Source organism: Sceloporus occidentalis, unplaced genomic scaffold (assembly GCF_023333645.1).
Source record: "Sceloporus occidentalis isolate IW3139 unplaced genomic scaffold, rSceOcc1.0.p SCAF_83, whole genome shotgun sequence".
NCBI classification, from domain to species: domain Eukaryota; kingdom Metazoa; phylum Chordata; class Lepidosauria; order Squamata; family Phrynosomatidae; genus Sceloporus; species Sceloporus occidentalis.
In genome coordinates this window covers 3,687,097-3,704,965 of record NW_028317063.1, presented here as the reverse complement: position 1 = coordinate 3,704,965, position 17,869 = coordinate 3,687,097, and the positions used below count along the sequence as shown (strand labels likewise).

Sequence of the window (17,869 nt, the reverse complement as noted above, 5' to 3'; positions counted from 1 at the left end):
TGTGCATTACTGGGATGTTGACGTAGACATTCTGCTTACGTGAGAAATATTTTCTTCCAGTTCTTCGACTCTTTCCAAGGCTGCATTTTTGGTCTCGGCATCCTCCAGAAGAGCTCCCACATCAAACACATTATCTAGATAGGCTTGGATCTGAACTTGTAGCTTGTCGCTTTCTGTGTGCTTCAGTTTCTGAAATTTAAACATTTATGATCGCTATACTGAGCGCATCAGGCCGGAAATGCAGTGGATATATGTGGAAATGTACAGTATACATTATGCAAGTATACCATCAAGATGCAAATATTAAAAAAATAACTAAAACACAAACAGGGTCGGACTATTTCTTAGATAAAGTACATTTTTCGGTGGTGTGTTTATATTGCGTTGATCCGTGTACACTACAGAAACATTGATCATTTTTATTCTCTTTCAAATACATAAAGAAAGACAAAAAATGCACAGTAAGACCAGTAAATCCAATGAATAGGTGTTATTTAATTATTTATTTATTTTACATCAAAACATTATCTGGTCAAGAAATATCATTTTAAAATCTACGAATCTGTTAAATGTAAATTTATAATAGAAATAAATTAAACACGGGAAACTCAGGAAGTAAAGTTAACAGAATATTTAGGACAGTTAAGTGAATTTCAAGAAGGCTAATGAATGCAGCGGAGCCACTTTTGATCCACTAAGACTTAAAAATAAACTCCGCTGTAACGTGTAGACATATTGGCAAATTAGTTGATCCTTCTTGGAATCAGTGATGCCTGACGTTCCAAAAGCCATGAGCTACAATTCTCACAGTGCTGAGCCATACGTAACCACCATTAAAAATCCCAACAATAATAATAACAATAATAATAATAATAAAAATAAAAAATACTACTTACATCCAAATATTCATCCAGGGCTAATTTGGTAAATTCAAACTGAAGATGAACTCTGAAATTCATGTCTTCTACTGAATGGACTACAATGTTAATAAACTGCATGCATGCCACCTGCAACCAAACGGAGTGAGTTTTACCCTGTTCCTAATAACAGAACATGCAAAGCGAGCAGAAAAGCACCCCTCGTGTATACAATCCTCCCCCGTGCCATCCACACCTCCTACTCCTGACTAAAAGATTTTATTAGGGGGTCCTTGTTTTTTGGAATTCCCTCCCTTCTACTATTTTTACCATTTTTTCTTAGTTCGACTTTGTTGATAATGCCGTGTCACCTTGTACGTTCTGTATGTGAGGCGCCACTCTCACAATCCTCAGCAAGTCCATAGCTGGCTGGTAATCACAGAAGGTGTAGCTCAAAAACACATGTGGTGCCAGAGGGTTCTGAACAGTGATAATAAACACACTTCTTCCATTTTTTGGAGCTATTTTGCTAGAATTCATGAATAATTATACACGCAACTCTGCGGAGGTAACCAACCTTCTCACTTAATCAACGTGACTACATACGAATGCGGCCCCTACTCACCATAAAATCTATGTTGTTGTCTTCGTTCCTGAAATGCTCCATGAGCTTTTCAAAACGCTGTTTTTCGCCACAAACCTGATGACAAAGAGAGAGAAAAGCTTGAAAAGCTACTAAAAGAAGCTGTTTTTTTTGTCCTTAATTTTCATTGTCAAATGTCCTTTAATGATCTCATATGCGGAGTTGGTATTGATTTATGTACTGGATGGAGGTGTCTTTTGTAACTGATATGTCTCTATAATACCTAATATCTAATTTATACATATATAAACGCCACGGTCATTATGTCTCTTTGACCTTAAGTGAGTAAAGCACTATAGCATTTTATTACAGTGCGTTCACATTACAGAAACACGTTACCTCCTATGCAGAACACGCGCTTGGGTTAAGTCACAGAAGCGTGATTCAAACACGTGATTGCCATGTTTACTCACACAGAAGGCTCCGCAAATGAATAGCCTGGTTTGTATTTTCTCACTTTTAACAGATCTACAATAATTTCCCAAAAATACACAGTTTACCGGGGCGAAGCGCAGGGTTTCACAAGGGTCCAACTGGAACCATAAAGGTCCAATTCATGATACATCCAACGACTTAAATTGGATTATTATTATTATTTGTATAATGTGTATTATTATTAGTATTGTTAATAATAATGATAACAATAGTATTATTATTTTGTTTTTTATTATTATTATTATTATTATTATTATTTGTATAAAGTGTATTATTAATAGTATTGTTAATAATGATATTATTATTATTATTATTATTTTGAGCCTATATTTTCTCGGAATTTGGAAATATTAAGTAAAAGCCACAAAGCTCTGGCAGTGTACTCCACGTCAGCCGTGATCTTATGACTTTGATAATGCTTTGGGATAAACAGTAACATCCATTTCTCATTTACTATCTGTATGTTTAAGTGTTTCCAAACAATAGCATCCATATCTATTCATTTCGCCAGAATTTGTTTCCAGAACGTGGAAGCAAATTTAACCCCTTAACTGCCTGGCACTATATCGCCCAACTAAGCAAACATTCTGAACACACACACACTGAACGGAAGCGTTTTCTCCCAAACACATTTTGTTATTTTAATAAAGCAACTGTGAAATAAATAATCCCTAGTGACTTTTCTTTCGGTTGCCATAGAGATGAGAGGTGTTTCATGCAAATTGGGTTAATTAAGTTATAGAAGGAACCGTCGGAGACCTTCTAGTCCAAACAATTTGTGTCAACAAGCCACTTAAATTTTCCAAACAATATTTCCATTGATACAGGAGGTTTTTAAAGCCGTATGGAAGCCAGAATAATATTGGATTAAATGGATCTGATTTGGCATGTGATTCGTAAATGTGTCTTAACATTTTATATGAAATCGTGTATATGCGGGAATAAACCACAGAAACACTGTGTCCAACAGCGGATACAATGTAATATGATTCACAAAAATCATATACAGTATATATATTTATTTATATATATATTTATATGATATATGATATGATTACGTCAGTATAGGGCTAGCAGTCTGTTTGATTGCCAAGGGTGTTGCTAGGTTCCAAAAATATTTTGGGCTAAAGCCTATGCATTTGCGCCCCCCCCCCCGCAACAGTTGGAGGGGCTTTGTTGTCACTGATTGGCTGCTTCAGGATGGCAAGACCAGGTAAAAGAATCAGACTGAGGAAGGCGCAGTACACTGCAGCTCTGGAGCAGCAGCTTCTCCTTAAGGTACGTGACTTCACACATACTCACGTTAGATGAGTATATGTTAAAGGGCTGTACGAGATACTAGACTCATCTCATTAAGCCCAGCAACCCAAAATTTGCTACTGAATTACATCAGCCACTTGACCAGCGATAAAGGTAGTGAGGGAGCAGTGGGAGACACTGGGCCACCGGACAATTCCAACAGCAAATTGGGCTCTTGGCAACATGTACAGAGTTAATTTTTAAGTGAAATAACGTATAAGAATCTCGAGGTCAACTCATTTAGAGAGTTTCCCTAAAGGATTGCTTCATAAATGTGTATCTTTTGAATTCCTAAAGTCAGTAGGCAAGTCAAGTTGGGGTGAGACTGGCACACAAAGTGTTAAGATGGTGCTTTGTGCTGCAATGCATCTCACTGATATGCAGAACAAAGCACACTTCAAAGGCACTTTGATGCAAACTTCAAAACACAAAGTACCAGCCTGCAAGGCTAAGAAATAATTATCAATTACTTCTATCACAAAGCTTTAACTTCAATCTATGTATTTATCAGAATAAACGGACAGAAATCAAAAACAGCGTAACCCATAATAACGCGCAATGCAGCCTTCCGAGATGAGATGAAATACCAGCCAGGATTCCTACCTCCTTGAAGTTATCGAACGCTGCTAAAATTATTTCATGCCCTCCACGGACGAGGCATACGGCTGCCAAAAGTTCTAATACAAGTGCTTTTGTTCTGTATATATAACAAAAAAATCAATGTCAACAATGAGATAAATCAACATCTACCTGGCACACATTTGGCTGACATTTAGAGATATCAGTGCCCCTTTGACGGTTTAAAAATTAACATTCTACCCAACAATGGACTTCGAGCATATGACAATAAGTGCTTGGAGGTCACAGAAAAAGGAAAGAGGGGTACCTAATACCCCAAAAATCAGCATGAAAGTCAAAGTGACTTAAAGCAATAATAATGATAAATAATAATAGGTCAGGTAGGCAGGTCATTGAAAGGAACTAGGAGGTGCTAATGTGAAAACAGGATGGGCATAGGTAAGATAGAAGAGTAGAGAACACAATCATAAAGTCACATAATTCCATTTTACTTCTTCCAGTACCAATTAAAATGGAACATGATATTGTGGGTATAGGGTAATATAGCCTCAGGTTCTATAATTACCCCCTTAGTTAATAGAGGGTCCACAGTACTCCTGTTTCTTTTGGGTTTTATTGTACTTGAATGTTGCGGGTGGCCTAATTTAGTATCAGGTGAAGACATTGAACTTGCATGCTCTCACCTGAAACACTGAACATTTGAAATTGTGGACAGTTGCCTGCCCTCACAAACAACTCGCAGACCCAAGAAAGTTAGAGGAGTGTTTGGCAAAAAGGTCAAAAAGAAGAGATAGCAGAAAAGTAAAACTAGTAACTATATAATTTAAAGAGAACAAATGTACCTATGCTCAAATGCCAGCAGTGACTTCAAACTGTTTTGTTATTACTATGTACAGAATGGTGGACCAAAATCTGAATTTAGTAATGACTCCAATGTAGAAGTAGGTATGATGAACAAATGCAAGCCAAAATAATCCTTACCTGGGGTTTTTATTGTTCAGACTTAGTGCAATCTCATTCACAGCATGTGGATGGGACATAACCATATTGAAACCATACTACAACCACAAAAATGAATAACTCGTTACATACAGAACACGAAAACAGCCTATGTATTTATTTTTTTCAACTTCTATTATTAAAAAACAGCCCAGAGTTATAAGCAGAAAAAGACACGGTAAAATAAACATAAATGTTCTAATTCTAAAAATAATAATCAGATGATGAGAAGGATCAATATTGGTAGAAATTATTGTTATAAAATGTAAATCTTTGGTTAATGGTGCTCTCCCACAATTCTGCTGAATTTAACACATTTATAGATTAGAAACATCACTCCTCAAACCTTTCCCAGAAATAATTCTTTAATCATGTAATATTTTTTTCTGAATTTTTGCTGGGAACTTATAATTGTCATGTTACCTAAAAGCAGGCACTGATTGGCTGTTGCCATAGAAACTGAAAAGGATTCTTGAAAGTCCCTTAAAAGTTTTTATATAATCTTCAGAGGATAGAATAAAATAACTGATCTGCTACAGTTAATTCGCTTAATGTTATGGAGAGGGTAGGTGGAAGAAGCACCTAGGGGTGCAGAATGCTATAAGTAGAGGTTATGTAGAAGGTGAATGTTAGAATTCACCCCATTCATACACACATACCTGGTAATTCATTATAGCTCGTAAACACATGATACAAACATGGACGTCATCTTTTTTACAAACTAATCTGGAGTTTTTCAGGGTCCGTCTGCTTGGCAGAGTGTTATACCTGCGAGAGAGAAAAAGAGGTTCTCATGGTTAGGTTTATATCCTTTCGTGAGTGACAACGACTTAAAATTACAATATCTTAGATATTAGGTATGTGATTCATTCATAAAAAAAGAATAAATTATTTGTAACAGAATGCCTGAGGATGGAGACATCCATGATCAAATAGCTACCATTCCCTTTACCCTTATCTCGTGAGACCCCCTCCTGCAACATTCACCAAGCCAGTGTTGGAGCCAGCTGGTAGTAGGTATATCAGATGAACACATCTCCTGCACGGAAAGTAGCTGGGGGGGGGCGGCAGAAGGAGTAAACAAATATGAATTTTCAACCAGGACCACACATAAATTTATAGGGACCTCTCAAATTTTGATATGTATGAAAGATGGAGTGTCCCTTTAACAAGCACAAAGTACACCATGAAGGTTACTCGGTGTCATCTCAGCTGTGTTGTGTGACTGTACTTCTTTTTCTGAGCATCTGGTCCACAGTCTCAATTCTTTAAGTGCCTTCATTCAAGATAAGCCAGGTAATTAACATGGAAAGTGCTGAATGCATTATGCCTCTTGGCTCTTACCTATTTCCACTTAAGGCCACACTATACATGTTTAACTTACTGACAAAGTTTAAATACCATGAACATAAATAAATGTAAGCAGTAATAAAAAAAAGTAAATTGACGGTTATTTGTAAAGCATTTTCTGCATATTATTATTACTTATTGCTATATATAGCACCATCGTTTTTCACAGTGCTGTACAATGGATATAATTCGGTAACGTCTATAATGTATATGTACATTAATTCATCCGCTTTACCCGATGTTACAGGCAAGCTAGAGAGGGGAGCAAAAGTTATATGCATGAAAGATTTGAAACAATATGGACCAGCTGTGCCGATAGCTGTTTGAAATATAGAAACACAATGAGCGTATCTAACTCTCTCTTGGCTGGTTTTATTTAGCCTACTGTATCTAATGGATCTATTTACTAAGAAGTTAATAGGCAGTTGCTCTAAGGGTTAGCTTGGATGACTGAGTTTAATTTGTCACACAACTTCAGCCTGCGACTTTAAATTTTACAAGTTATGGGCGAGGGCATGCAAGGTTACTTTTCTTCCACAATTTTACCTGCTAATTCAGCCTGTCAATTATTATGAAGAAATACCCTGAATCTGACTATCCTCCTGAATCTGACTATACTCCTGGCCCTCAGGCCATAACTTGAGGGATTTACAGCCTGCCTGCCTTCCCACCGCTCATTAACAAGACACTCATTCCTCACTGCCTGCAGGCGCATGACCCTGTACTGTGTGTCCTGGTGTTCTGTCTGCACACAACAGCAAACAAACAAAAATTAGGAAACAGGTCATTTGCGGTTATATTACTACAGGAGATAAATTGGCGATGACACGCCTAGATATTACTAATAAAAGAAAAGAAAACAAGAGAGCGGCCAATGCGATTCTGTGCGATGACTGGTAATGGTGTATCTTTTCCGCAGTAAGATACACAATGTAGCAGAACCAATTATCTGTAATCACTTAGTCTCTGACTGCTTAAAGGCTGCTGACAACTCAGAAGAACCATATAACAGTGTTTTTCATCACTTGCCACTTAAAGTGGTTAAACAGACAGTGAAGCCTCAAAACACTAAACATCACGTTACAAAGACAGGATTAGGGAAGCATGCGCTTTACTTTCACTCGAGAGTCAAGGGTCGCTAACCCCGGGATCAAGCATTTATTAGTAATAAATTAGATTATGGTATGTCCACCCAAAGAATGGAAATGCATTTATTTACTAAGCATCCACAAATTATTGCTAGAAAATGTATTAACCAGTTCTCCTTTGTTCCCCAAATGTTCCCCAAATCCTAGATTTTACAGACCTATGTAATCCTACAGATTCAAGGTGTATACGTATTAGAAGCCAATTTAAATTTCCAGTGGGTTGTAATCAATCACAAAATATCTTTATACATTTTAAAGACACCTGCATAGTTTTCAAATGCTTTAGACATCACTTTTCCAACAATAGTAAAAATGATTATTTCCAGGTGACAGGACAATATTGTAAAATGAGGAAGGTGCAATTCAGAAGCCAAAACAAAGTTTTATAACGTGTATTTCTTTTCTTAAGCCCTTAAGGACAATTGGCGGTCCCTAAATCCATTGAAAACAATGCATTTTTAGCTCGTATAGGTACGGGCTTTGTCATTAAGGGGTTAATATATAATTGTGGCATCACTACATTTGGTGGCTAAAATTCAAGGACTCAAAGTTTCTGAATTCTTGGAACTTGTGATGCATTTGCGTAGTCTCCAGCTGAAGAACATCTAATCTTACTATCTATAAAGGACGAATCAAACCAAAACGCCATTGTAGGGCTTACAAAACAAATTGTAAAAGTATTGGAAAAGTCCTGCCTTTTTACACACTACACCCTAAAACGTGTTCATCATGGGACATTTGAAAAATTAAACAATAACGTTCTTTGAAAAGATTGCAGCCATTCTTATGGTACTTCTTACCGAAGTGTAGAATGTCTACTGGACCGAGTAATGCTGTTGCCCACAGGAGACGGTAGGTTGCCTCCTCTATGTAAATCCTCAATGGATCGACTCCATGGTTTAGATTTATCCACACTGTTCTCCATGTTATTTTCTAAGCTCTCAAAGTCAAATCTAAAAAAAACCCCAAAAAACAGAAAAATGAAAAGGATTAAAAATCAAAAAACGTGGATGTTCAACATTTTCCTTCCTTACCTGGAGGCTCCGAATAATATAAGATAATAAATGATTTATTAGTATTACTGACTTCTATATTTTATCAACAACATGCAGTTCCTGAATTGGGACTGCATGTTGCCGGCAGACTTTGTACACCCATGGAAAATGAATTTGTCATGTGTGATAACACATTTCTTTATGGTAATGACTGACGTATACATTGTGACAATCACTGCAATGGCAATCTCACAATGCGACACACGTTAGGCATATGCCGAGGGTACAGTGGAACTTTTGTTGGCTCTCACAATCAATGTTTCCTGTCACCATTGAGGTTCCTCACAACGTTCTGAGTAGTCTGAGCGAGAAAGGTGAGTGGGGGGGTGACAAATTCACACTGCAGATCAGGAAATTATGTCATTGACGACAGTGGGCAAACCGTGTGTAGGTATGCAGACGATGCTTTTATAATTATCATCCTACCCGGTTTAGAAGCATTGTGTTCCGAGGTCTCCGGGTCACTTTCCTCTTCGTCTGGGCAGGGGGAGCAGTATTTGGCCCTGCCCACTTCCTGCCCACTTTCCCTCCCACTCTAAGCCCACTTAAAGCTGCTCATAGCTAGCCCCACCCCTATGCACAGCTAGCCCTGCCTCCCTTGCATGAATCCACTCCCCCAGAAGACGGACAGCTCCGGTTATCTGACTCTAGAAAGCAAGAGGGACAATGCATGGGCATAGGAAGCCCCCAAAACCCTAAAGGTCTGAATCTGGGGAGGAATCAGATGGGGTGTTCCCCGTAAAAGGGACTTTTGTGAAATATGGTAAAGTAAATTAATAAGAAATTAACTATATTACCATAAATCCTCAGAACACTCATTTGAACATTTTAATGAATGTTCCTTTAAGACAAATCTACTTGAGGCATCTGCTGACGAATTGTTTTTCCCACTCTGTGATCAAATGACAAACCACTTGGTAAATACCGGTATGTGCCTGACAACAAATCACACCACTTTATCCAATTTTAGCAATCCTATTAAAAGTGGAATTTTCCATCTTGTGAATAATGCTCTACAGTTTCCAAATATTTCTTTGAAAATATGGGTATTATTTCCAAAAGAGTCAAGCTATGCTGAAAATATTATACTGTACGGCTTAAAGAGGACCGTCACCTTCCGTTTTATCATAGCTAAACAGTGTGGATTAGGCAGCTGCTTTGGACCTCCATTGGTGTACGGACTCGGTCGGAGGTGGTAGGGGTGAGATACCAATTCTTCACAAAGTTATATCACTAGAATGTGATTTATTTCCCCAAATAAACCCATGATTAAAAATATTATGTTGCTTAATTTTTGTATATTCTTTTAACCTCTACTATTACTGATGAGCCCCTTAAATCTTTTCACTTAGGAACCATATAAAACCTAACGTACATTCTGGTTATTTCTTCTGCCAGATTCCCATAAATAATATATATATATATATATATATATATATATATAAATTGTAGGGGCAGAGAACAAACAATTCTTATAAATGCTTTCAACTTACGTGACTGCGTATTGTGCAAAAGATAAGTATTCCACTAAAACGTCCAGACCTTTATTTTCTTCATTCAGGAATTCTCTCACCCACCTGTTAAAACACGCACTTCACATTTAGTTTCAGAACGCTATAATAAAATGAAAGAAGGGTGGAAGGCTTTTAAATAAAACAGTACAAGTTCTTACGAATGAGAAAGTGAAATTAGAAATGTGTGCCCTTGGGTTGGCCATACTAGTGAACTGTTTGGGTTGGGATCACTGTTAAAGTATCATAGCAAATTAACTGGCCCCAGGGGCCGTATGCTCCAGATGGTAGGAGGGAAAGGGGCTTGCCCGCACTCCAAATGTAACAGTAGCCAATCACTTCTCCGTGCCATTGTCCTTGTCGTTGGTCCTGCTCCCAGTAAGGCCAGAACTCTGGGTAGGTAGATGATGTCCCTAGGCATGGAGATCTATCATCAGCCGTATATGTTAACTAGGAAATTCCAAAAAGTCTTCGACTCTCTGTCGGTAGGATAGACAAGTCTTTAAGATTTAAAGCTATTCTTTATGTTGATGCTTTGACAAGGTTTTATTTGTTTAATGTTGATGAAACGGGGGGGAACCTTCTGGAAAATACACATTAAACTATAAGCAGAGACCACGCTTTTACATAAAGAGAACCGCACAGCATGAGCATTAAAACAATAAATATGCATTTGATGGATGTCACTTACTTGCCATAACAACGCCATATGTACAGAAATGCTAGACTAAACTCTGCGGCTGAACTAAAAATAGAGTCTTATGAAACTATACATTTTTTTTCCATCTGGCTAAATTCATAATTTCTAGTTTTATAGGGAGAAATTCACAAATGGGTAATATTACAAAAATACAGTAGGCATCCAAATCCACTCTTTTTTTGGCACCAAAAACTGCTTAGCTCACCAGTTTGGCAACCCAAGACTGGTGTTTATATGGCATATAAAAGATAATTGAAATAATTATTAGGGTTTTTTTTCCTTTGGTTTCTGTGTGACTTTACAAAATAGATGTAAGTTAAAAATAACACCACTTTATTAACTAAATTTCTATTCGTATAATGATTTAAGATTAAAAAGTGGCATTTCTCGTATGGAACGCATGGAACTTATTGTACTGCTGGTTACTTTAAATAAAGCCACAACCATATTTAATATGTTTCTATGACTTTGGTTGACTATATTGTTTATTGTAATCTTTAATCACCATTATATAGGTTTCTTTTGCAAATAGAACCATAAAATGTATACTTGGAAAAAAAGAGACAACTCTGCACTAACTTTTCAAGTTTTGTTATTCAGTTGGGTCAAAGTCAGGCCAGTTGGGTCAAAGGATTTCCCAGTTACCGCGTTCTGCTTTAATGGGCCTCTTTTGAAATATTATTAAATATTTCAGACGATAACTCATCGTGCTCTTGTTTTTCTTAATTATCATGTCTTTGATGTACTCGTGTCGGCATGTCCGTCAGTAACTTCCCAGCAGAAAATCTGTCTTACAAATTACTTAGAAACTGATGGCAGCTTTAGGCCATCATGTCTGCCCATTTGTCCTACTGTAAAGACTGTATTTCCATCTTGCACGTTCAAATATAATATTACAGCTGACCCTGGAGTTCCAAATTCTCCAAACTCAGCCTTTAGGGTACTGATTCTGAAATGTCACTGCCAACCGTCTTGGATACATTCTACATGATGTCATGTGGCATATAAGGATTTTATTTTTTTCCTTACCCTATGTGGTTTGTCCGCAATGATATTTCCAGTTCTCGTAACACTTGAGTCGACTCTTGTACTCGCCTTCTAAATTTCTAAGAAAGCACACATCATTTTGGGTTTATTAGAGGTAAACACTTTTAATTTTTTTTTTGTACCATATACAACGGAATCTAATGCGCGTAAATGGCATACAATATTGTCCACAGTATAACGTCTACAAAGTTATAGCCTCGCTAGTTGAAGAAAGAATATGGAATTTTGAGGTAAGACGATTTTTGGGCCCCTTTACTGGTTTCGGTTGTTTATAGTGAAAAATTCATGGGGCACGGCTCAGAATTTATTAAACGTGCCTTTGAAAGAAACTTAAGCCAAGCATATGATGCTTCAGACCTCACATTATGCATTTTGTCATTGTGTCAAAACAAAGTGAGAAAAATGCTTCCAAAGAACAGGTTGGAGGATCACATACCGTCACGGAAAGCATTAAAAAAAATTCTCTTTTAAAGGTCGACGGAACGAAAGAAATAATTCTCATCGGACGTATCTGATCAAAATTACATTATATTCCAGTTCAAAGATCAAGAAAAATATAGCTTTGTCAAGTTTTAAAGTATTGAGAATCTCTTTACATTCAACTGTATATGAATACTTTTTTGAAGCACATAAAAATTCGTATTAATTCCTAAGTAAGTCGCTATTTTGTAAAATGTTTATAATTATAAATTATAGTAAAAAAAAAAAATGATCAATGACTAAAAAAAATCAGCTCGTCTGATTGCAGGAATACAAACCAATCCTAAGGAATGACAAAGCTAGGATTGTGTGAAATAAGTGAAAGGGAGAGCCTGTCAGTAATATGATCTCGTTTTTTCCCTAACTTCTCCAAAAATGCTTCTTAGACATCAGCACAGGATATGAGCACATCTGGGCTGAATACTAATAATTATAGACGTTCGTTGCAATAAAACTATATTTTAAGACATTTCTTTTATTCTTGCCAACATATTTCTATTCCTTGTATAGACTTCTAGTCTGTTGTTGGTCCACTGATCTGCTAAGAATTTTAATGCACCAATAAATAAGTTGTCTCGTTTATCACACTTCTTTGGACCATGAGATGACAGCTAAAATGTCTGTTCCAAAGGCTTCTGACTACCACCTTCTCATTCGAAAATATCTTAAATCCTCCTGGATGGAAGCCTGGAATGATCCTCCAAGTCAATGGCCACTGCATTTTCAAGAGAATTTATGGTAAATAAAATGCTCATTTATTTTCAACGACACATAAATAGTTTGTATTTAAGCCAACTTTAGATAAATTGTATTATGTTCAGCAAAATTGGAAGAAAATGGCAGAGATCTGAAGAAAAAGTCAAAACCGTGCTATGCCTTGAGAGTGTGGCGCCATATGCCAGAGTAATGTTCCATTAATAGTAATTTGTTGCCATCCACACCATTCACACAAAGAACATTGTGTACGGGACATAGAGGTGGCCAAAACCTTTTATCCTATGTGGCAATGTAAGAGAGGTTTTTATGTAAGACAAAAGCTGTAGCGCTCTCTATTCCCTGCCTGAATGGGTTAAAACTGCAATTGCAGCCCTTTTCAAGAGAATGTGATTACCTCTTCTCATACAATGTATAAAAGACAGATCTAAAGGCATTTGGGTGTCTGACTGTGGGAGAGAAATTAGGCTGGGAGCCTTGTATCACCCTCCATAGTTATACAGGGTCCAGGGAAGTGCAGTATCCCACTTCTACCACCAATTGCAATTCCAACCCTGTTTTCAGAGCCAACCCTGGTGACATTTTTATAACGCAAAAACATGTTTCAGGAAGTAAGTGAAAGGAATTGAAGGGTCATCTGAACAATGTTCCCCAGAAGATTGAGTTCTAGACATTCATGTCCTGGAATTGCTGAATGACCATTGGTTTACAAACATTGACTATATGGATCGATATTACCCACGCGGGGAGAATAAGCTGTGATCAATTCAATCAATTTAACAACACCTGTGCTCCCATATCCTTACGTAGGTCATTATTTCTTCCATACCTTTCTGGTCACTGCAGGATCCAGGTATCCTCTCAGCTTCTGGATATACGTATGTGGTGGATTCTTAACTTGAAACCTTTCCTACAAATAAAAGAAAAAAATACTGAAATTTTAATTACAACATAATAAATTGAACATTACAATGTGATTAAAAAAATATATGATATAAAACAATAGTCAATTTAGTCAATTTAATGTTGATACATTATTTTTTATCTTACACTCTCTCTATAGTATAGAAATTAGCTGCTAGGTTTAGAAACTCCAAACTATATTTGTCAGTCTGTGTATTTAATGGTTGTCTAGACTTTACGTTTTTGGCAATGTATAATATAATCTAAAGTATGGCTTCATTGAAAAGGCCAACTTGTCGCGTTAGATTTTTTCCACCGACGTCTTTACCATAATTTAACAGGAATATTTGTTAATCTTGGAATAAATTATAATAGATTTTGCCAAAGGTCATATTCGTCACATGATAAGATTGCCTTATTCCTACTGCTTGCGCTGCCAACCATGTCGAAGGTTAAACTCTACAGCCTTAATGATTTACAATACTGTGATAGGCAAGCGGCACTAAGAACGCCTGCCGGTTTTAATTGCAATTATATATGAGGCTCCACCTGGAAGTAGAACCAAGAGCAAGCAGATCCTCCATCCCAGATACAATGAACAAATATTACCCCGTGCCAAGACAGTGCCCACCTCGGTACCTTACTGCACTTTGCCTACAAAAGGGCTCAAATCATTGACTTTTTTTTTGCATCATAGAGGGTCAACCCAGTGAGCTGATCTGAATATATATATATATATATATATATATATATATATATATATATATATATATATATATGCCTAATATTTCCTAATAGATCGAGAGAATGAGGTCAGACTTATTTCAGATGTTCTTTTCCTTCCGTACTCTGGACCACCGCTGAGAAGGGAGGCTTAAAAAAATACTTTTCATTTTTTTTTTATTCTTGGCAGCTTCAGATGTCTCTGAAATCTCTGTTAGATTTATCTGTCTATCTTTTAACCTGATAAATGAGCTCTTATGTCCGGAACCAAAAATATATTCAATTTATTTCTGCCAAATTGGATTTGTATTTTTGCCAAGCAAGATGGCCAGAGACACATTTCTAAAATAAACAGGATATTACAGTCAATGCTCATATTATATCGTAACAATCACACTTCACGTCAAGAGATCTGAGTCAAAAACTCCCCAGCTCCCTTCCTCTGATTTCATCTCACATTAAAAGGGGCTACATTTCTTGACCTAAAACACCCATACCGAAAAAGGCTTATTTAGTGATCCTGTACAAAAAAAAAATCCCTAAATATGTTGTATAGTCTAAAAATTGTTAACTAACTAGTGAATTCATATCTCCCTACATTTTTGCTTCTTATGTTGAGGTTTATGTGGTTTGAAGAACAAGAAGTAGAAAGTATCGTAGGTAACAAATTATGGTAGAATAGGCCACTTGATAGGAACTGGCTGTACTGTGATGAAGCTAAGGTTTAATTGTCTGTGTTTCTTCAATGACCTTAAAACTACCCTCCCCAGCTGCTAATTCAGGATCAATTTATTGTAATTATCCCCAATTAGACAAGAACTGCATATTTATGTTTTCAAATCAACAGTTTTATTTTCATTATTGTGTTATTTTAAAATGGAACCTTTTCTTCCTGATTGTACATTCGAGGGTCTACTCATTAAGAAATCAATTGGTCAGATGAGTTAGCAGTTGAGTTGCTAACCCTCGCAAAACAACTTTCAGATTTACTAAACTGCGAATTGTTTGCGAGGGCATGTGACTACATTTTGCAAGTTTCAAGTGAGGGCATGCAGGTTTAATGAGAAATTCAAAAAAAATTGCACCCCACCTTTAGTAATACAATTTGCCCGGATTGCCAGATGGCCTTTCCAGGGCTGCAGAGGTTAGCTTTCTCTGTAATACAGCAAAGGGCATTGTGGTCAAAAGTCTTGCAAGGCCAGTAGCCATAACTGGGCTTTTGAGCCATTTGCTGGCAAACACCCTGTTTTTTAGGACTGCTGGCACTGTGCATACAGAAAAAGAGTGAAACAAGTACATGGTAAGTTCATCAAGTACATCCTTTTAAAGTAACTATACGTGTTCAGGGCCGGCCTTAGGGGTGTGCGACCTGTGTGACCGCACAGGGCGCCATGGTTGCAGGGGCGCCTGACCGGGACTTAGATTAAAGCATTGGGTTTTTTTGTTGTTTTTTTTAAAAAACTTTATTTAACATCATTGATGTTAAATAACGTTTAAAAAAAACCCGATGCTTTAATCTAAGTCCCGGTCAGGGGCGCCAAGCGGTTGCTCGTGAAGTTCTCAGCAACCGCTCAGCGCCCCTTACTCTCCGTGACTCCGTTGCGGTTTCGGCATCTCATGTTGAGCGCCGGACTATTCTGGCGCTCAACATGAAATGCCGGCACCGCGGCAGAGCGAGAAGACGGATGCCTCCCGCTCTCACCCCAGGACTCCGGCAACAAGGTAAGTGGGGGGGGGGGTAGTTTGAGCAGAGGGAGGGGGGTGTAGTTTGAAGGGGCAGAGGGGGGGTGTAGATTGAAGGGACAGAGGGGGGGTGTAGATTGAAGGGGCAGAGGGGGGGTAGTTTGAATGGGCAGAGGGGGTAGTTTGAATGGGCAGAGGGGGTAGTTTGAAGGGGCAGAGGGGAGCGGTAGTTTGAAGGGGTAGAGGGGAGGGGTAGTTTGAAGGGGTAGAGGGGAGGGGTAGTTTGAGGGGGGTAGTTTGAAGGGGCAGAGAGGGGGGGTAGTTTGAAGGGGCAGAGAGGGCGGGTAGTTTGAAAGGGCAGAGAGGGGGGGTAGTGAGGGGGGGTGCCAGAGGAGTAGTCCGCACAGGGCGCCACAACGCCTAAGGCCGGCTCTGTACGTGTTGATCCATAAGGAAAAAATAAACCCAAATGAGACATTTATTGAATATTGTTCCAAACAGGCAAAACAGTTTGACTCCAGGCAATCTTTTGTGGATCAATATAACCCGCCCGGGCAAAATACGCTGTGATAAATTCAATCAATTTAACAAAACCTGTGCTCTGATATCATTACGTAGGTCATTATTAAAGTAGCTAATCATGTGGTGGTTACTTATAAAGAGTGGTTCTGTTACAAGGTGGTAAAATGGTCTAATCAATATAACAAATATGGTTCCATTTTACACCTTTACATCTGGTTAACTCTTTGTAAATCAAAACTGGCCATTAGCCATCGGCAAATGCCAAACAAGCACAAAAATGTAGAGTGTTCCTGCCACATATCCAGCTGTTGGACGCACTTACAACATAAGGTGGCAGCTGACCTTAAAGTGCCAGGGCCACCCCATCATCGCCACTCCAGCATTTTCTCCTATTTAACCAAAGATTTGTCAATAACCCATATCAGTTCCATCTGCTTGTAGCAAGTGAAAATATGAAGCAATTAGACCGAGTGAAGTTCCAGTGTAACATGTAAAGCATGCAGGAATTTTCCTCCTTAATTGGAGTCTAGTATTATTCTCGCATATTGTAGATTCATTTGGCAGTTGCCAAGATGTGAAAGGCTGAGGGAGGCTATTTGGGGACACAAAAAGAGACTGTTACAGATTAATGTCAGAGAGAGGAAAAGTGAAGCTCATTTCTTCTAGTTATACCATAGCCTGGTGCAGGGAGCAAATATATTAAAGAGGTCATGAAGGGTAGAAAAAGAGAGGAATTCAGAGGACAGAAGAAGAGGGAATAAGAGAACAACAGACTGAGGGTAAGGGATGGAGAAGAGTTTGTGATAGATGGTAGAATCTGACAGCAGATAAGAACCATTCGGCCCATCTAGCCTGCCCATTTTTCCTGACATAAAGACTCAAACCTTGGGTTCGAGATATGTCTATCCAAAAGTGTCTGTTTCATCCTCCCAATATACTCAAATTTCTACACATTACATTTCTGATCCTCTGGTTTAAGATTAGGACCCATTGTTCTAATCTTTTTCCTACATTGAAAATACGCCTAGAGAGAGGGTAAGATAACTAGGTATTAAAGGAGAGGGTAACAAGATACTGTACACTGGAAAGGATGGACAGGGTGAAGAAGCAAATCAGAGAGGGAACCCCGGCATGAAGTATTAGAAAGTTGAGGAGTCAGAAGAAAGAAATGAGAAAAGAATGTAGCGAGGAAATTGAATAGAAGGTTTCAGGGAATCTAAT

The 17,869-nt window shown here is 38.0% G+C and overlaps 1 protein-coding gene across 3 annotated transcripts in view; it reads right to left on the bottom strand.

The window, feature by feature from the left end:
* The window catches only part of LOC149285198 (formin-like protein 2), an 87,286-nt gene that overhangs the window by 15,528 nt on the left and 53,889 nt on the right, over window positions 1-17,869 (bottom strand). For all 3 annotated transcript variants that reach the window (XM_089495682.1, XM_089495683.1, XM_089495684.1), the window contains exons 3-12: window positions 13,647-13,727; window positions 11,606-11,682; window positions 9,859-9,942; window positions 8,111-8,263; window positions 5,472-5,580; window positions 4,795-4,871; window positions 3,838-3,931; window positions 1,483-1,557; window positions 897-1,007; window positions 40-189 (exon numbers count right to left, since the gene is read on the bottom strand). In XM_089495682.1, coding sequence (XP_089351808.1) covers window positions 40-189; window positions 897-1,007; window positions 1,483-1,557; window positions 3,838-3,931; window positions 4,795-4,871; window positions 5,472-5,580; window positions 8,111-8,263; window positions 9,859-9,942; window positions 11,606-11,682; window positions 13,647-13,727 — 1,011 coding nt within the window. The remainder of the gene's footprint in view (window positions 1-39; window positions 190-896; window positions 1,008-1,482; window positions 1,558-3,837; window positions 3,932-4,794; window positions 4,872-5,471; window positions 5,581-8,110; window positions 8,264-9,858; window positions 9,943-11,605; window positions 11,683-13,646; window positions 13,728-17,869) is intronic.